This window comes from Bos javanicus, chromosome 13 (genome assembly GCF_032452875.1).
Source record: "Bos javanicus breed banteng chromosome 13, ARS-OSU_banteng_1.0, whole genome shotgun sequence".
In the NCBI taxonomy this organism is placed as follows: domain Eukaryota; kingdom Metazoa; phylum Chordata; class Mammalia; order Artiodactyla; family Bovidae; genus Bos; species Bos javanicus.
This window is the reverse complement of record NC_083880.1, coordinates 26570903-26591267: the sequence shown is the minus strand read 5'-3', so window position 1 is coordinate 26591267 and position 20365 is coordinate 26570903. Positions and strand designations below refer to the sequence as shown.

The window sequence follows — 20365 nt, the reverse complement described above, 5'->3', positions numbered from 1 at the left end:
ATGGATTTCTACTTTATTCAATAGATATCATTGTCTCATCATTATTATCATTACTTTGATGCTCAAATTGTCCCAGATTTGGTCAGTGAGAATCACTTCAGTGTGGCTTCTATGTCCTTTTGACATTGTCTCCATCACTCTTTGAGCTTCTCCTTACTTCCTGGCACATCAAGTTCCAGGCTCAGCTTGTTCAGCCTTAAAAAAAATCAGTCTTTTCCCACAAATCCTTGCTTCCTATTAGATGAGAATTGTGTTTAAAAACTAAGAGCTAGGTACTTGATGTGCTTGCTCTTGGGGCATCAAGCATGCATGTCCTTTTAGTGGACATAGCCAGATAACCAGTACACACACACACACACACACACACATTAAATTTATTTTTATATACCTCTCTGTATACTGAAAACCCTGAGTTCACAGGGACACTTCCAATGCAATCCAGAATCATGGGGTTCAGTTCTCTTTCCATATTCATAATTCTCATCTCTAACAGTAAGAAACTGGACTCCCATTGATCTCAGTATATTTCCTCATAGTATCGAGCCCCCTTTATGTAACCTGTCCCTTGTCTCCATGTAGACCCCCAGTCACACAGATCCCCTTCTTACCCAGTTCAGGCTCTGACAACTTGACTTGGGTCACCACCATCCCCCTAGAGAAACACTCTCTTTGTCCCCTCATCTGGGACTCAACGTCCCAAGCCAAGCCACCACTGCTCCCACCCTCCCACCAAGGACACCCTTCTCACCCCTTTCAGGCCCAAACCTCATGCTAAGTTGCACCCCGACTCCCATGATTACTCGGTCCCACTGAACAGCTTTTAGGTGATCCCAGAAAAAAGGAAGGAATGGAGAGAACTTCATAGTTTTTAAGTTCAGGTGGACCTGCGTCACGTGATGCTACAGAAATGGGTTATTAATGAATAAGTCACAACTTTTCTTTGACCTACATTACTTATTGGGGATTTGGCCTAAAATTAGGCACGTGGGTACTAAGAGATTGAAAGCCATAAAATACTCTGTCATAAGAACGATGTCTAAATAAATCACAAGAAGTACATTTTGTACTTCTGTATTGAAATGTTAACTATTCCATTAGAAATGAAGGTCCCCAGAGAGAAATCTGTAGAAATGAGAACTGAGTACTGCCTTGGTCTCTCCTGCATTTTCTATTCCAAATGAGGACTGCTTTTTCAGACCTTAGTTGACTTGCCTAAAGGGGTTTGTCTCCTGGGAAGTCATGTTATTTATTGATTGATTGTATACCAGTGACTGTTAATGTATTTCATTAATAACGTCTGCAAGCTCACTTGTCTTTTTATTCCCTGAGGCAGCTGGTGAAAGTCTAGCCCACTTAAGAAGAAAACAAAAGGTTTTCTTAAAGGCTGCACTTATAACCAGCACTAGCAAACTGAATCTTACTATTAGTGTAATTAAATAGCTTGATATTTAAAGTTAATACCCAATCGACTCTAGCAGAGGGCTATTAAAAAAAAAAAAACAAACAGAAAGAGGCACCAATTTTGGGAATTCAGATTTTTCAGTATTTACCAACTATTTAAATACAGTATTTTCTTATCATTTTTCAAGTACCTACTATATGTACAATACTGAGCTAGGGGTGAGGTGGCAGTATTATTTTACAATAATGTTAATAGTGCAGATTTTTAAAATTATAGTGTCAATAATTATACTAAGCAGTTCACCTGTATTATCCCATTTACTTTCCACAATGATCAACCATATGATATAGACACTGTTTTTCTTATTGTTGTCCCTGGAGATTTTAAGTGACCTTCTCAGGGTCACAGAATTATATGGAAAGTCCTGCTTCCCATTCACGCCTTCATTCAAGAGTATTTACTGAGCACTTCCAACACGCCATTGCCAAACTTGGTTCTGGGGAGAGAGTGATCGACCAGACGGCATGCCATCCTGAACCTCAAACTTCAGCAGGGAGAGCAGTCAAATTAAACACATGATTGCAATAGAGGGTGATGACTGGCTGGCTGAAGAAAGGATACGATGCGTGTATACAATGAAATATTACTCAGTCATTAAAAAGAACGAAATAATGCCATTTTTCATGGATTTCATTTTCATTTTTCATTTTTCACGGATGGACCTGGAGATAATCATACTAAGTGAAGTAAGTCAGAAAGGCAATGACAAATATCATATGATATTCCTTATAGGTGGAATCTAAAAGAAATTATACAAATGAACTTATTTACAAAACAGGAACACATCCATAGACTTCGAGAACAAATTAATGGTTACCAGAGGGAAGGGTGGGATGGGGAGGGATAGACCAGAAGTTTGGAATTGACATGTACACACTGCTATATTTAAAACAGGTCACCAACAGGGACCTACTGTACAGCACAGGGAACTCTGCTCAATATTCTGTAACAACCTAAATGGAGAAAGAATTTGAAAAAAGACAGACAGATATATATATATATATATATACACACACACACACACACACACACCTGAATCACTTAGCTGTATACCTGAAATGAACACATTGTTAATTAACTATGCTGCTGCTGCTGCTGCTGAGTCACTTCAGTCCTGTCAGACTCTGTGCAACCCCATAGACAGCAGCCCACCAGGCTCCCCTGTCCCTGGGATTCTCCAGGCAAGAACACTGGAGTGGGTTGCCATTTCCTTCTCCAAACTCCAATATAAAATAAAAATTAAAAATTAAAAAAAAAAGAATAATAGAGTGTTGGAGAGGTTCTCAGCCAGGCAGACAGAGGTCCCCTGGGTACAGCAATGACGGGAGGCTTCTATGCAGGGAAAGCATCGTGTTTGTAACTGGTCACAAAATTCAATGACATTATACTTAGATACATAGTGAAAATGTAATTGTGATTTCTTCATTTGGTCTCTCACTATTATGGTCTCTCCTATGCCCCTACACACGGGTTTGCCAGGTAGCTCAGTGGTGAAGAATCCACCTGCCAATGCAGAAGATGCAGGAAGATGCAGGTTCAATCCCTGGGTCAGGATGATCCACTGGAAGGGGAAATGGCAACAGTGTTCTTGCCTGAAAAGTCCCCTGACAGAGGAGCAGGGCGGGCTACAGTCCACGGAGTCACAAAGAATCAGACATGACTGAGTGACTGAGCAAGCATGCCTCTATCCACTGTCTCGGAGAAGTAAAGCTTAGACCCAAATCCTAAGTCCTTTGAGAAAGAATTCATTCTCTCTTGGATGAAAGCCCTCGCTCCGTCTCTGCCTTCGCTCCATTTCTCAACGGCACCCCCTTCTTCCCTCCTGAAGATGTTACTGTCTGTACAGGATGAGGGATGGCTTATAAGACCTTGTGTGGCTTATAAGACCTTGTGGAGAGGAGAAGAGGGAGGGTCCTGGGGTGTGGTGGGTCTCTAGTCTCTGGGGCCATGTGTCTTTCCCCCTGGCCTCTCATGCCACGGTCTGCATCTGGCGAACCTGTGGCCTGATCTCCTGCAGGCAGGCCTTCCTGCAGACCTTCCTGGCACATGACTCAGCCGAGGCAGACAAGGTTCTAAGGTCTGGCTGTGATTCCTATTCAGACCTGGCCTAGGTGATCTGCTCTGTGCCTCATCGCCCATCCTGAGCAAACCCCTCTAGAAACTCCCCAGCCAGATTCGAGTTATTTTTGGGTTAATGGGAACAGAGGATAAGGGTCTGGAGAACTTTGGCATGCACGAGTGCTCCCTCTACCCAATCAGTCTCCACCTCCAGGTCAGGACCACATGGTCACTGCCGTCTGGACTGGCACAGACTCTGCAGGGCCCTTCTCTGGGGCATGGAGTGACGGTGGTGGAAAAGGTGTGGATAAGGGCTCCCTTCTGCCCTCTTGTCACATTCACTTTTCAAAAGCTCATTTCGCTGTCCCACCTCCTTCCCTGCTTCACCTCTTCACAATTACCTGAGAACCAGAAAGAGTTTCCATCTTCTTTCTGTTCACTCTTAAGGGAAACCCTATGATGGATTCCTGGAATTTCCCCCTCCATATTTTAAAGAGAAGATAAAGCAATTTAGACAGACCTTCCTGGGGAGATAAACTGGGTCTTGATATACACTCCTATTTTTTCTTATTAACCTCAGCCATCTTATTGCATTCCTTCTGAAACAAATCTTAACCTCCCCCCAGACAGAGAGATGCCTCTGGCAGATGAGTGAAGATCACATTCTTGCATAAACAAGAGAAAAGCATGTTAACCAATTTTGAAGTACTTCCTCCAGCACATATATGAGCCCTAACTGAGAAAGAGGGTGGGTACATTTAAGGGATTAAAAGAAGTTGACCTGGCCTGTAGGTCACAGGAAGAGGGAGTCCCTCACGAGCACCAAGGGGTAAAACAGGTGTTAATCACTAAGTGCTTACTCCAGGGCAGCCAAGAGGACCGCAAAGTCTACAGGAAACCACTGAACAGAACACTGAACAAGAGAGTGGCCGGGTCAGCTGAGCTTTCTGGCTACAGATGCAGTGTGGACAGTGATCTGGAAGGAAAGGAATGAGACTGGATGCAGGGGGTTAGTAAGGTGCAGCTGCAGGAGCCCAGGTCAGAGATGATGGTGAGGACCAGGGAGGGGTGATAAAGACATGGTCTGGGGATTTATAATAGAGAGAGACAAACCTGTGACTCACTGTAGATGCAGGAGGTGAAAATAATGGGTGGCTCAAGAGTCAGAGATTTCTGAGATTTCTGGCTTGAGCAACAAAACTAAGACTTTTTTTAAGACAAGAAACTCTTGATATGAAACAGATTTCCAGGGATAGATGAGGTGGTGGAGTTCCATTCTGAATACTTGGAGGACTGGCAGCCATCCAAGTACAGATCTTCAATATCCAATAATGAGCATACCACACACTTTATGAGGTGAGAAATTAAAATAAAAATGTACTCTAAACCCCTTTACTCCCAGCTGTGGCCTTCGCTGAAAATCTGATTTAAACATAAAATGAGGACATTGATTTTCAGTTTGATTCGGCAGTTTGGGGTTTAGCACATCTTATTTCTTCTGCCCTTGAGAAATTTTACTCTGCATGCACCTCCATCCTCAAGTTTTAATTCATATGAAAACCTTAAACCATTTTAGGTGAGTTGAATCCATGCCCTTTTATGATGGAGAACACAGATATAAGCAGTGTTTTATATGCAAATAATAGCATTTTGGTATCAGACACTAGGAACACATATCATAGGCTCTTTTCTAATTGGTGCTGACAGCAAAGTCTTTAAGTCAATTAGTATAAAACCAAAGTTCTCATTTTGTCAGCTTTCCAACTTATGACTACTTTCTAAAGATATCGTAATAAAGGCCACCTTACTTATTATACAGGTGTATATTTTTACTCTGAACTACTCTGGCGGGTGTTCCAGAAAGTTGCTTTTCTCAGAATGACTGGTTTATCAAGGTATTTTTTTGGGAGGAGGGTGTGTGTGACTAAAGAAGATGTTTATTTACACTTGTTTTTAACAATTTTCGTCAGGTCTAGCTCAGTGGGTAAAGACTGCCTACAATGCAGGATACACAAGAGATGCAGATTCTATCTCTAGGCAGGGAACATCCTCTGGAGAAGGACATGGCAACCTACTCCAGTATTCTTGCCTGGAGAATCCTGTGGACAGACGAGCCTGGTGAGCTACAGTCCGTGGGGTCGCAAAGAGTTGGACACAACTGAAGTGACTGAGCTCATGTATATTGTAGCCATATTTTAGAGCAAGGGAATTATAAGAGCTCAAGTTAAATACTAAGTTCTCCATTTGGGTCCATTAAGAGTGGAGCCAAAATTATTCTGAGGAGAGTCATGGCTCTGTCCATGGTGCAGTGAAGAGTGTTTTTTATTGTTGTTTTTTAGAATTTCAGGCACAAGTTCTTCTTAGTATCCTAACTCAGCCAGATTGTTCAAACGCACAGCTCCGAACTCAACTAGTGACACACGCTAGCTGCATTCACTGTTAAGCTGCTCCTTGGTTTTCAAATGCTCAGCTGAGGGGAAAAAAGCACACCTGTGGTCATTTGAAAGATGTGCTATTCAGCTGTTCCTGTCTGCTGCTGCTGCTGCTGCTGCTAAGTCGCTTCAGTCGTGTCTGACTCTGTGCGACCCCATATACGGCAGCCCACCAGGCTCCCCCGTCCCTGGGATTCTCCAGGCAAGAACACTAGAGTGGGTTGCCATTTCCTTCTCCAATGCATGAAAGTGAAAAAATAAAGTGAAGTCACTCAGTCGTGTCTGACTCCTAGTGACCCCATGGACTGCAGCCCACCAGGCCCCTCCATCCATGGGGTTTTCCAGGCAAGAGTACTGGAGTGGGGTGCCATTGCCTTCTCTGGTTCCTGTCTAGATGCTCTGAAGTTCATTCCTAGGAGAAGCCAGATCACTAGAGACCCACATACTTGGATATTAAAACAATTCATTTCTAAAGTGACTTGATTACTTTCCCTAAGCTTCATTTCCCAGTATTCAAAGTGAAGGAAGATTCACTCATTCACTCAATGATTACTCACTGAACTACTCTTAGCAAAGTTTTAAGTCCACAAAATAGAAGACATAGTTCCACTTCTTAATGACCCTATCTACTAATATGTGCTTAAGTATCTTTACCTACATATAAAGGCCAAAAGACCGTTATCATCCTATATGATAAGCACAGAAATACAGAAATATACAGAGGAGAGATACCTTCCCCAGCTTGAGTTCAGGAAGGGGAGGATGACAACGATACAGACACGTCCCAGAATAATGTCACCCACTCTCTCTGGTGTCACGTGTTACTGGGGATCCCATGAGAAGAGGGGGAGAGAGCTCTGTCATGACTGGAAGAGGAGGAGCACAGGTGTCAGCTGTGGTGCCCCTGGCTCCAACACAGACACTCTCAACTGGCTCAGTCAGCGTGGAAACGTATTATCTCATGTGACAAAAGCTCCAGAAGCAGAGGAGGTTCAGAGCTGATTGAGCGGCTGGACTGTGTCACCAAGGACCCTCCTCCTTCCCACCGCTCAGGGCTTGGGATGGAACATCTCAGGATAGAACCAGGTGGTTGCAGGCATCGCAGTAAAACACAGAAGGTCCCAAGGAAGAAAGAGACCATCTTGACTTCAGCTTCTTTTCCCTTCTTAGAAGGGAAAACACCCCAGAGACATTTGAAGATTTTCTCTCCTGTCTCAAAACCCTGGCTTTGGGCACCTGCCCATCAGTAAAGCAATCAACAGAAAGGGCTGTGCGCTACCACTTAGACTCGGTGTCATCAGTTGGAGCCCGTCTGTTTTAGAGAATCGACCACACACTGCTCCAGGGGCGTTACAGACACAAGCTGGCTGACTTGAAAGAACTCATCCTTTCTTCTACGAATCTTTCATTTGCCAAAGTTTTAAAAATTTTCTGCAACTTTCTTACCTCAATTAGTTTTTTTTCTCTCTCTACTGTCAATGCCTAGAAAGTAAGGCTGATGGAAACTGATCAAATCATACTACTCATTTTGCAGCTCAAATTCATGCATTTCAAACAAAATTTACCAAAATCTACGAGTTTAACTCCGCCTTCGGTGGTTAACAGGATGTTATTTCCTTTTATATCACGGTGGATAGTTTTGTTGTTATGCAGATGCTGAAGTCCCTGGCAGTGGAAAATAAATATGGTGACTTTTGAAGGAAATACCAAATAAAAACACATTTTATTTCAGGAGAATGCATTTATACAAATCAATAGTGAACACATGTTAAAATTAACACTCAAACCTTCGTAAATGTTTCACATTGAGTTAGTTAAATCAAAGTATATCTTGTCCACTTTGGACTGAAAAAATTTTTGCAAAATCAGGGCATACTCCTAGCCTTTATGAAATATTTTATTTAGAATGTGCTAATCTCATTAGAAGAAAAATTCTAAATACTTATTCTAAATAATGGCTGTTAAAAATAAATAAATAATGGCAAATAAAAACCTATTAGTAAAAATATACAGTATCTACCTTCTTCATCATTGATTTCAGAACTATACCTAGGAGATCAAAACTCAGGATTCTGTAGACACAAGGAGGGTAGATTTTTTAGTAGAAAAGAGGAATTAGCTATGCTAAATATTTCAGATTTTGCATCTTACTCTTGCATCAATAAATACTAATGAAGTGTTTTTTCTAAAAATAGGATACACATTTTTTATTTAACTAGAACTGCCTCATAATTAATGCACGAATAATTTAAACTGCCTTACCAACAGTGCTTCACGTAAAATATAGGCAATTATGGGCTCACTCATTCTTTTGCCCTCCTTCAGAAATCCTTTCACAAGATCTGTCACTGATCCTCCATTGCACAGCTACAAAAGAATATTTCAAAAAAAAGAATATTTTTAGAAATTAAAATGGATGTGACATTTTAAGTACTTGCTATAAAAGGTTTTCTCAAAACATTTAAAAAACCTGTTCCAATTTTTTGTTTCAAATGATTATTCCCATCATTGTTAAGATTTTATAAATGAACATATAAAATTGTACTAGTATACAATCGATTATTGGAACACAGTTTCCATACGAATTAATTTTAGAAGAGAATCTGGAGAAGCACTGGGCTCGACTTTTAAATTCAAGGATAAGAATTATGATTCTACAAATTAGTTTCAAATTTTAGGACCTAGAGCTCTTAAAAGTACTCTTGATTCCTGATGCTGTTGTTGTTCAGTCACTTAGTCATGTCTGACTCTTTGTGACCCCATGGACTGCAGCACATCAGGCTTCCCTGTCCTTCACCATCTCCCAGAGTTTGCTCAATCTCAGGTCCATTGAGTCAATGATGCCATCCAACCATCTCATCCTCTGTTGCCCCCTTCTCCTATCCTCAATCTTTCCCAGTATCAGGGTCTTTTCCAACGAGTCGGCTCTTCACAGTATGACAAGGCAAAAAGACATGATTCCTGATAGTTTAATTAATAGTACAGTATGACCTCAGTCCATGGCTATATACTGCTTCATTTGTGCATTAACTTGAAAACATACTTCCTCTGGTAAAATCTCAGAGTGCACTGAAATAAGGATTACAAATAGTATTTTAGAAAACTATTTTAAACATCACGTTTCCTAACTTTCTCTCTTTGCATCTCCCAAGAGCAGAGGATGCTAAAAAGAAAAACAAGAGGGAAGAACATGGTAGGGGAATTTTTCACATCCGGGTTTCTTCCAAGATAGGTAACATGAAGTCCCACAGCAAACATTACTAGGAGCTACATGTGGCTTAGATGGTAAAGAATCCTCTTGCCAATGCAGGAGACACGGGTTCGATTCCAGGGTCAGGAAGTTCTCATGAAGAAGGAAATGGCAACCTACTCTATTCTTGACTGGAGAATTCGATGGACAGAGAAGCCTGGCGGGCTACAGTCCATGGGGTCACAAAGAGTCAGACACGACTGAGCAACTGAGCGCAAGCACGAGCCTATTTGCAGAGGAGAGAAACACTGACATCAACAGCGGAACATGAGTGGGGACATAACTAGCTAAAAGGCCCCAGCAAAGCTTTGACCCCAGGAACATCTGGTCCCCTAACCTGGGATCCTTTAGTCTTTGCTGTCAGCTCTCTCTCCCCGCAGGGCTCCTTGCTCTTACCCTGACCTCTGGGGTCTCCTCTGTCACCTCAGTGCCTGAGAACTAAGAGTTGTCATTTCCTCGACTCTACTGACCTAAACGGAGTAGAGAAAGGTGAAAGGAAGTGCGTTCGTAGCATCCTTGTCTGAAATACTGAACATATTTTCTCTCAAACTTTCTTCTAACATGGTAATTAGATTTTATTGGATGCCTGAACACTTCTGATACATTACGAATGATATAACAGTTGTATTGAGCACAGACTTCGCGTTAGCACGTTCCTAACCCATTTACATGCATTATCCATAATGTCTCACCACTCTGTAAAGTAGGTATTATTATCATCTCCATACTAAAGATGGGGAAAGTGAGGCACAAAATGGTAAGGTAACTCAGGAAAGATCACATTGTAGTGACAGAGCTAAGACAGGAACTTGGACAGCCTGACTTTACAGTCCAGCCTTACATTTAATCATGATATATCATGATCCCCCAACAGGTTGTCTGGGCTGACAGGTCGATCTAGACATTATGTGTGATATAAAAGTTGCTTTTTTTTTTTTAAGATTTTTTTGATGCAGACCATTGTTAAAGTCTTTATTGAATTTGTTATAATGCTGCTTCTGCTTTACGTTTTGCTTTTTTGGCCACAAGACATGTGGGATCATGGCTCCTCCACCAGGAAGTGAATCTACAACCCCTGCATTAAACAGTGAAGTCTTAACCACTGGACCTTCAGGGAAGCCCTCTTTTATGATATTGTCTCTATAAGTGTATTTAAAATCTAAACACGAACTCACAAATGAGCATTTAGATGCAACTCCATTTATAACTGGTGTCTTTTTACATTAAACAAAACTTTCATCTTATCCAGGAGCAGGGGCAGACCTGACATTCCAAAAGGGACATTTTCTTCTGCAGGAAAGGGAACACCTTTTAACGGGATAAGCAGAAGAGTATTCTGGCAGCAGAATACAGGGTCATGCTGCCTCCAGTGTGGCCCAGCATGATGGGGTCACAAAATTATTCAAAACTGAGGGAAATGAAATTCAGAGCCCTTAAATTGCAAAGCACTTATTTAAAGGAACTAAGTTTTAGGGCCACTTTTTAAATTTTCAAAACTCATTGCAGAGCATGTGTGACGGCTGGGGACATATGAGAAAACTCTATACCTCCCTCTCAATACTTCTATGATGCTAATAAAACTACTCTAAAAAATAAAGTCTTTAAAATATCTGTAAAATGTACAGTGCAAAGAATTAACCCTAATGTAAACAATGGACTTTAGTTAATAATGCATGCATATTAATCACTTCAGTTGTGTCCGACTGTTTGTGACCCCATGGACTGTAGCCCGCCAGGCTCCGCTGTCCATGGAATCTCCAGGCAAGAACACTGGGGTGGGTTGCCATGTTCTTCTCCAGGGCACCTTCCCTACCCAGGGATTGAACCCAATCTGCATTGCAGGCAGATTCTTTATTTTCTGAGCCACCAGGGGAGCCCTCAGTTAACAATAATGTGTCATTACTGTCTCACCAACCATAACAGATGTACCATACCAATGCAAGATGTCAATAACAAAGAAAACTTGGGCGGGAGGATATGGGAACTCTCTGAACTTACCACTCAATTTTTCCACAAACCTGAACCTGTTCAAAAAATAAAATCTATTAATTTTTAAAATCTAGCTGCCAACATCAAGTATATGCAAAAAGGTCCTCAACTAATAATGAAAGGGCATGCAAAATTAATCCAAGTTATGACAGATGCCCCATAGTGTTAGCTTCAGTTCAATTCAGTTCAGTCGCTCAGTCGTGTCTGACTCTTTGCGACCCCATGAATCGCAGCACGCCAGGCCTCCCTGTCCAACAGCAACTCCGGGAGTTCACTCAAACTCACGTACATCGAGTTGGTGATGCCATCTAGCCACCTCATCCTCTGTCGTCCCCTTCTCCTCCTGCCCCCAATCCCTCCCAGCATCAGTCTTTTCCAATGAGTCAACTCTTCGCATGAGGTGGCCCAAGTACTAGAGTTTCAGCTTCAGCATCATTCCTTCCAAAGAAATCCCAGGGCTGTTCTCCTTCAGAATGGACTGGTTGGATCTCCTTGCAGTCCAAGGGACTCTCAAGAGTCTTCTCCAACACCACAGTTCAAAACCATCAATTCTTCAGCACTCAGCCTTCTTCACAGTCCAACTCTCACATCCATACATGACCGCTGGAAAAACCATAGCCTTGACTAGATGGACCTTTGTTGGCAAAGTAAAGTCTTTGCTTTTGAATATGCTATCTAGGTTAGTCATAACTTTCCTTCCAAGGAGTAAGTGTCTTTTAATTTCATGGCTGCAATCACCATCTGCAGTGATTTTGGAGCCCAAAAAAATAAAGCTTAGAAACCATTAATAATCATTCTACTATCTGGCTGCTACTTAAGCAGGAACTGTGGTTTAATTTTTCAGAATGGAAAAGGATCTTTTGAATTAAACTTCAAGAAGAGTCAAGTTAAGGGTTCTTCTTTCCTACTGTTGCGTTAAAATTATGCCATCCCTCTGCTTCTTCCCGTGAGAAATAACCACTATCCTAAATTTTGTGTTTATCATTCCTGTCTTTAAAACTTCTTTCTTCATTATAAATACATTTCTTCTAAAATACATGGTTCAGTTTTGCTTTGCTTTGTGCTTTATACAAATAGTATCCTACCTGGATTTGCTTTTTTCTTTAACCAATAATATACTTCTAAAGTTCATTCATTTTGATTGATGAAGCTGTCACTAATATTTACTGTTATATAAAATGCCATTTTATAAATATAAAAAATATATGTTAAAATGAAAAGAGAAAAGGAGAGGACAAAAACAACAAACATGGAATTTATTAAACAGACCACAGGGACCAAATGTCAACAAGCCACAAGTTAATTTGGTGTTGATCTTTTTCTAAAGATGCTCAAGATAACACCATGAATTTTCTAAATCCTCATTCAAAATTTCAAATATCATCTTTAATGAAATCTATTTTTGTTCGACTAGCATAAAATGCCTTTCACGTATGAAGACAAATTTTTAAAAAATTAACTGAAGTATGTTTGTTTTTAAATGAATGTGAAGGATTAAAATATATTAAAGGAAATGAAAATGTTCTTAAATTAAGCAATAGATCACAAAAATTGAAAATGACCATATGTTTCCACTAAAAAAGAACTGCATCCGGGGAAATGAATTGTGTCACATTAACCCTATGCAATTCTTAAATCACCAAGACAGACTAAAAAGAGATTTGTAGCAGGAGACCGAAAAACCCGTAAGTGTCGCTTCGTAACACAGTGCTATAATAGGGCCTTCATGTTCTCTCATCAAACAAAATTGAAGTATAATTTTCTTAAACCAGAGCTACACTAATGAAAGAACAGAGCAGCCCTAAAAGTGAATTCTCTACTCAGGCTGTAGTCAAACATTAAAGAAAAAAAAACTAAATCTCTAAACAGATCGTTACAACTCACTTCCAAAGACAGCTTTTATAAGCTTTCACAGTGCATTCTGTCTTTACTATGTAAGGACAGGATATGAGATTTTTACTCAAATTTCTGGAAAAGGACTACTGATTTCTGCAGTTGGCATTTCTGACTTTTGCTGTTTTTCATTGCTTTTTGTTTATATGGAATGCTCTAAGACCCTCACTTAGTCTGACCACATCCCATGTGAGACCACAAAAGCTGAAACTCATTTTCTGACACTCATCTAGGTTTTACTCTGCTCATTTTATACAAGTGTTTGATTCTTTTTATAGAAACCAATTTTTAGCAAATGCCTACAAGTGACACTTTTGGATCATAAGGTAACCACATATGTAATAAGACATTAGCTGTGTTGCCTGCAGAGTGACTGCACCATTTCACACTGCCTAAATAATCTAAAAAAGTTCAGTTTGCTTCACAACCTCACCAACACTGGGAAGTATCAGTCTTTTAAATGTTAGTCATTTTAGTGAGTGTATACTAGTAGTTTCATTGTGGTTTTAATCTGAATTGCCTTCTCCTTTCCTTTTTTCATTTTAACCTAACTCTTCTTGAAGTTTCATTCGAGAACACTATTATAATAGCTATTTTAAAGTCTTTACCTGCTAATTCCATTATCCTGATTATTTCTGGGTCTGTTTCATTTGACTGATTCTTCTTCTGACAATGGGTTACATTTTCTTGCTTTTTTACATATTTATTAATTTTTATTAAATGATGGCCATAACTAATTTCACATTTAAATGTTTGGATTTTGCTGTCTTCTCTTAATGAATGCTGAATTTTGTTCTGATAGGCAGTTCATCTGCTTGTGGACTGACATGAACATTTCAAGCCCTGTTTTTGAAATTTTTATAGGAGGCCAAGGGTAGTTCTTATTCTAGGGTGAGTCTAACCCTTCCTTTAACGCATAACCTGTCAGCAGGGTCTCTACTAAGCATCTTAGATGTTCAACAAAGATTACTCAATTTGACTGGTCAGAATTCAAGTATCTCTCCAGCTTGCACAAACTCCCAGTAGTTGTTCAGATTACTGCTTTTCAGTAATTCTTACCCTTATTATTGTTCGTTGCCCAACTGCCTAGAATCTTGCCCTATCCATCTCCAGCTTGGTTTCCAGTCAAAGACTCAAGGGAACCCCTATGCAGATTTCTGGAGTATTTTTCCTGCTTAACTCTCTCTTTGAAAATTCCAGTCACTTTTGTCTTAACAGTCTTTTCAGTTCAGCAAGATTGCTGTGATCTCCTTGGGAACATCCTTCTTATCCTTGTGGTCTGGAAACTGTTTCCAAGAATAAAGATGCAATGATTGTAGTGTTCCTCCAATTTCCTTTTCTCAATGTCACAAGCCTAAGCTGTCTCTTTCACAGTGTTGGAAAACTGTTATGTTTTAAAAAATATATTCTATGTAGTGTTTTAGGTATTTACAGTACAACTGCGCGATGCGACACAATTTACTGTCATAGCCAGAAGCAGAAGTCCCAGACTATTTCTAATGCACCCTGAAATCCAAGGACCTCTGGCAGGGTTTTCCAAACTTTCTTTTGATAAGAATCACCTTAGGACTTGTTTTAAAAATAAGTTTCTGAGCCCTCATTCTTGGAGTTTCTGCTTCCGTGGGTTTGAGATGGGGCTGAGTCTTTCCAGAGTGTCTGGGATGTGTATTAAAGAAAAAAGGTACTAACAGGAACCTCAGTTTGTTTCTGTTTTTTCAGGTGGAAGCTTAAGTGTTACCTACTCATCTAGGCCTTCTTTGACTTCTCTCTTCATAAAAGGTCTTTTTCATTCTTTATTAGCACTCCACTTCTATTCTTCATAGTATCAGTGCTACTGCTGCTTAGTCACTGTAATCGTGTCCAACTCTGTGCAACCCTATGAACTGTATGTAGCCAGCCAGGCTCCTCTGTCCATGGGATTCTCCAGGCAAGAGTACTGGAGTGGGTTGCCATGCCCTCCTTCAGAAGATCTTCCCAATCCAGGAATCAAACCTGGATCTCCTGCATTGCAAGCAGATTCTTCACCACTGAGCCACCAGGGAAGCCCACAGTATAATTATCTAATTAATTTGTCTATTAAGTTTTAAATTGTCTTTCTGCACTATTAGACTCTCTAAGCACCAGGATGACAGCTGGTCTCATTCTCTACTGAATACCCAGAACTTCCCAAAATGCTTGGCCCAGAGTAATAGATATTTATGGTAGTAAGTGCCTGGGTGAATATACTTTAGTCCTGGACACTTATGCATGTACACACACATAATGACAGAAGGCCATCTTTTTACATGAAATGGAAGGTGCCTCTTCAAATGTGAAATGTGTGACTCAATATCAATAAAATACATATACTGATGTAGCAAATTCTGCATTCCAATGAAAGACTGATACAATATTAATAAGAGTGATACCATCACCTAATAATGTTTCCTAATGTGTAATACTGTAATATGTACAATTTTCACATTACTTTTCTAACTTGTAAACTAGAAGTAGTATGTTTAAGCTATTACAGACACACATTCTAATTGACTCACTGAAATATGCATTTTGATGTATTTTGGTAATTGTGTACAATCCTGTAACCACTAAATCAAGATATAAAACAGCATCCCTCATCCTAAAGCATTTCAAAATTCTTGGGAAAACACCATCAAACATTGGGAATGTGAGCAACAAGATATCTTTGATAAACAAGAAAATGTAGAAGAAATCTTTTAATTTGCCTGGTCAAAATATGGGCTTCCCTGGTGGCTCAGCAGTGAAGAATCTGTCTGCAATACAGGAGCTACAGGAGATATAGGTTTGATCCCTGGGTTAGGAAGATCCCCTCGAGGAGGGCATGGCAACCCACTCAAGTATTCTTGCCTGGAGAATCCTATGGACAGAGGAGCCTGGTGGGCTACAATCTATGGGATTGCATAGAGTTGGACACAACTGAAGCGACTTAGCACACACAGTCAAAATATATGATTTACCAAATGGCAAAACATGTCACATTTTTCCCTCTGTGGTTAATATTATAAACTTGCACTCCTATTCAGAGAGCAGATGCATTTGCAAGCACCAAAGTACTATTAGGGAAAAAAGATATACCAGCATTATACATGTTTTTATGTATTTTTAGGGTTATAAGAATATAAAGGAGTACATGTATACTGTTTTTCCATCCTGCCCTTTAAACAAAAAAATGAGACGACTCTAGGTAATTGTCTGTCTTGTTCTGTGGTGAGTACACCAAATAACAGCCTTTTATATGAGAGCTGGGAATGGTTGTCCCAGCCCTAAGAGCATGAAAAGAATCGGCATTCGTCTATTCCACTGCCACTGTGCACAGCTAATGAAAGGAAGGACCGGTGCTGTGCCATCAGAGTGGTTCAGAAGCCCAGCTTTGCAGCCCTGTCCTGCTTCCCTGCCCCCTCCCACATACACAAGCCTGCAGGGGTTCCCTGTCCTCTTCCATGTACATGTTATCTCCCAGCCAGCAACATTACAGAGTTAATAGCTGAGCAAACAGAAACCATTCATTCATTCTAACTCATTTTCTTTCTGTCATCCTATAGTTTCCTTTTCTTATGATGGATCTTATCTTACTTATTAGATGTAAGTATAAATGCAGAATAACTAATAATGCGCGAAAGTTAGTATTCAGGTCCATGAAAATCACTTTCGTTACCAGAAATGTGGATTTGTGAGGCTTTAGGACTATTTACTGAACTTTTGTGCTTCCAAATGCTACCTGTAATTTCCAGCCTTTGATCTCTTGAAAAGGATATAATTTCAAACAGAAAAATTGCTATAATTAGAAAGCAAAGAGAGAAAGCAGTGTCACTATTAAGAATAAACAAATCAGGACTAATTCAGATAAATAATAGAATTCAGCCTGCACTATGGAGCAATTACAGCTAAGACTGGATTATGAAGGGAAAGACCTTTTAACAAAAAGATGTCCTAACTCTGGATTTTGGTTCCGTAATGGCTGAGGATACACTAGACAAATAGATGTTGAGACAGAAGATTATATTCCTTGTGTACTTAAGGTGTTGCTGTTCATCCAACTAAGAAGGGAATTATAGTTAAATCTCAATTTTGCCCTCTGTGCTCATCTGCAGTAGATGCCTAGTACCAGACCAACTTAACTCAATTTCAACCCTGTTTTTCCATCTCATCTCCTGGTTTGGTGGTAAGGATATGCAGAAATGAACCCCTCCCACCTCCCAAGGTCCCCCTCCATCCTGCTCCTGACCCTCCATGGTAGACACTGGGAGTGAAAATGAACACTAAGCAAAAGCAAAATCTACAGGGACTTCCCTGTTGGACCAGTGGCTAAGACTCAGAGCTCCCAAGGGAGGGGCCCTGGGTTTGATCCTTGGTCAGGGAATTCCAAATGCCCCAACTAAAGATCCTGAGTACCACCACTAAGAACCAACACAGCCAAATACATAGATAAATATATAACTTTTTAAATTTAAAAAAGAGGTGTCCGGGGGAAGGCGCCAAGATGGCGGAGGAGTAGGACGGGGAAAACACTTTCTCCCCCACAAATTCATCAAAAGAGCATTTAAACGTCGAGTAAATTCCACAAAACAACTTCTGAATGCCGGCAGAGGACATCAGGCACCCAGAAAAGCAACCCAACTCCTCGAAAGGAGGTAGGAAAAAATATTAAAGACAATAAAAGAGACAAAAGAGGGAGGGACGGAGTTCCGTCCCGGGAAGGGAGTCTTAAAAAGAGAGAAGTTTCCAAACACCAGGAAACCTTCTCACTGCCGAATACGTGCCGAGCTTTGGAAGCACAGAGGACAACATAACAGGGAGAAAAAATAAATAAACAATTAAAACTCGCAGATTGCGAGCCCTACGGTAACTCCCCCAGCGGAGAAGCAGCGCAGACGCCTGCATCCGCCATTAGCAAGCGGGGGCTGGGCAGGGAGGCGCGGCGCGGGCTGCATCGCTGAGAGTAAGAATCTGGCCTGAATACCCTGAGCGCTATCTGAGCGAAATAATTTGGGCTAGCAAACCAGACTGTGGGATATCTACCATGCGAAAAGCCAGCCCTAACCTAAGACACCGCCAGCCCGCGCACGGAACAAAGGACTAAACAGAGGTAGCCGGCTGCAAACCTTCCCCCTCCGGTGACAGGCAGCCAGAGCCGGAAGGGGGCAATCGCAGCCCCAGAGAGACATTATCTATAAAACTGGCTTCTTTGCTAACTAAAACTTATTGGGGGTCTGGACGGTCAACATCTGCCTGAGAAGGTGCGCCGGTTTTACACCCAGATAACCAAGTTGCGGGGAGGCGATAAGTCGCAGCATTGGCGCTCGCCGAACACCTCATCACCTGAGCTGCTCGGACCTGGGAAGAGCACAAAACGCAGCCCCAACTGAGTCTGCGCCTCTGAGGACTACCTGAGTGCCTGAACCTGAGCGGCTTGGACCTGGGAGGTGCATGCAACCCAGGGCCAGCCTCGGATTGCTCCCGGCGGAACAACCTAGAGCCTGAGCAGTGTGGGCAGGGAGGCTACACACGCCGTGAGCGGGGGCAGACCCAGTGTGGCTGAGGCACTGCGAGCGCACGCCAGTGTCATTTGTTTGCAGCATCCCTCCCTCCCTCCCCATAGCGCGACTGAACAAAGAGAAGAAATACAGCTCCACCCACCAGAACACCGACACAAGCTTCCCTAACCAGGAAACCTTGACAACCCACCTCTACATACCCACACACAGCGAGGAAACGCCACAATAAAGAGAACTCCACAAACTGCCAGAATACAGAAAGGACTCCCAAACTCAGCAATTTAAACAAGATGAAGAGACAGAGGAATACCCAGCAGATAAAGGAACAGGATAAATGCCCACCAAACCAAACAAAAGAGGAAGAGATAGGGAATCTACCTGGTAAAGAATTCCAAATAATGATAGTGAAATTGATCCAAAATCTTGAAATTAAAATGGAATCACAGATAAATAGCCTGGAGACAAGGATTGAGAAGATGCAAGAAAGGTTTAACAAGGACCTAGAAGAAATAAAAAAGAGTCAATATATAATGAATAATGCAATAAATGAAATTAAAAACACTCTGGAGGCAACAAATAGTAGAATAACAGAGGCAGAAGATAGGATTAGTGAATTAGAAGATAGAATGGTAGAAATAAATGAATCAGAGAGGATAAAAGAAAAACGAATTAAAAGAAATGAGGACAATCTCAGAGACCTCCAGGACAATATTAAACGCTACAACATTCGAATCATAGGGGTTCCAGAAGAAGAAGACAAAAAGAAAGACCATGAGAAAATACTTGAGGAGATAATAGTTGAAAACTTCCCTAAAATGGGGAAGGAAATAATCACCCAAGTCCAAGAAACCCAGAGAGTCCCAAACAGGATAAACCCAAGGAGAAACACTCCAAGACACATATTAATCAAATTAACAAAGATCAAACACAAAGAACAAATATTAAAAACAGCAAGGGAAAAACAACAAATTACACACAAGGGAATTCCCATAAGGATAACAGCTGATCTTTCAATAGAAACTCTTCAAGCCAGGAGGGAATGGCAAGACATACTTAAAATGATGAAAGAAAATAACCTACAGCCCAGATTATTGTACCCAGCAAGGATCTCATTCAAGTATGAAGGAGAAATCAAAAGCTTTTCAGACAAGCAAAAGCTGAGAGAATTCTGCACCACCAAACCAGCTCTCCAACAAATACTAAAGGATATTCTCTAGACAGGAAACACAAAAATGGTGTATAAACTCGAACCCAAAACAATAAAGTAAATGGCAATGGGATCATACTTATTAGTAATTACCTTAAACGTAAATGGGTTGAATGCCCCAACCAAAAGACAAAGACTGGCTGAATGGATACAAAAACAAGACCCCTACATATGTTGTCTACAAGAGACCCACCTCAAAACAGGGGACACATACAGACTGAAAGTGAAGGGCTGGAAAAAGATTTTCCATGCAAATTGGGACCAAAAGAAAGCAGGAGTCACAATACTCGTATCAGATAAATTAGACTTTAAAACAAAGGCTGTGAAAAGAGACAAAGAAGGTCACTACATAATGATCAAAGGATCAATCCAAGAAGAAGATATAACAATTATAAATATATATCCACCCAACATGGGAGCACCGCAGTATGTAAGACAAATCCTAACAAGTATGAAAGGAGAAATTAACAATAACACAATAATAGTGGGAGACTTTAATACCCCACTCACACTTATGGATAGATCAACTAAACAGAAAATTAACAAGGAAAAAAAAAAAAA

General features: G+C 40.8%; 1 protein-coding gene across 7 annotated transcripts in view; it reads right to left on the bottom strand.

The window, feature by feature from the left end:
* Positions 1-20365, bottom strand: part of MYO3A (myosin IIIA) — a 174406-nt gene that overhangs the window by 129893 nt on the left and 24148 nt on the right. For all 7 annotated transcript variants that reach the window (XM_061436046.1, XM_061436045.1, XM_061436041.1 and 4 more), the window contains exons 5-6: positions 8215-8319; positions 7518-7617 (exon numbers count right to left, since the gene is read on the bottom strand). In XM_061436046.1, the coding sequence (XP_061292030.1) occupies positions 7518-7617; positions 8215-8319 (205 nt within the window). The remainder of the gene's footprint in view (positions 1-7517; positions 7618-8214; positions 8320-20365) is intronic.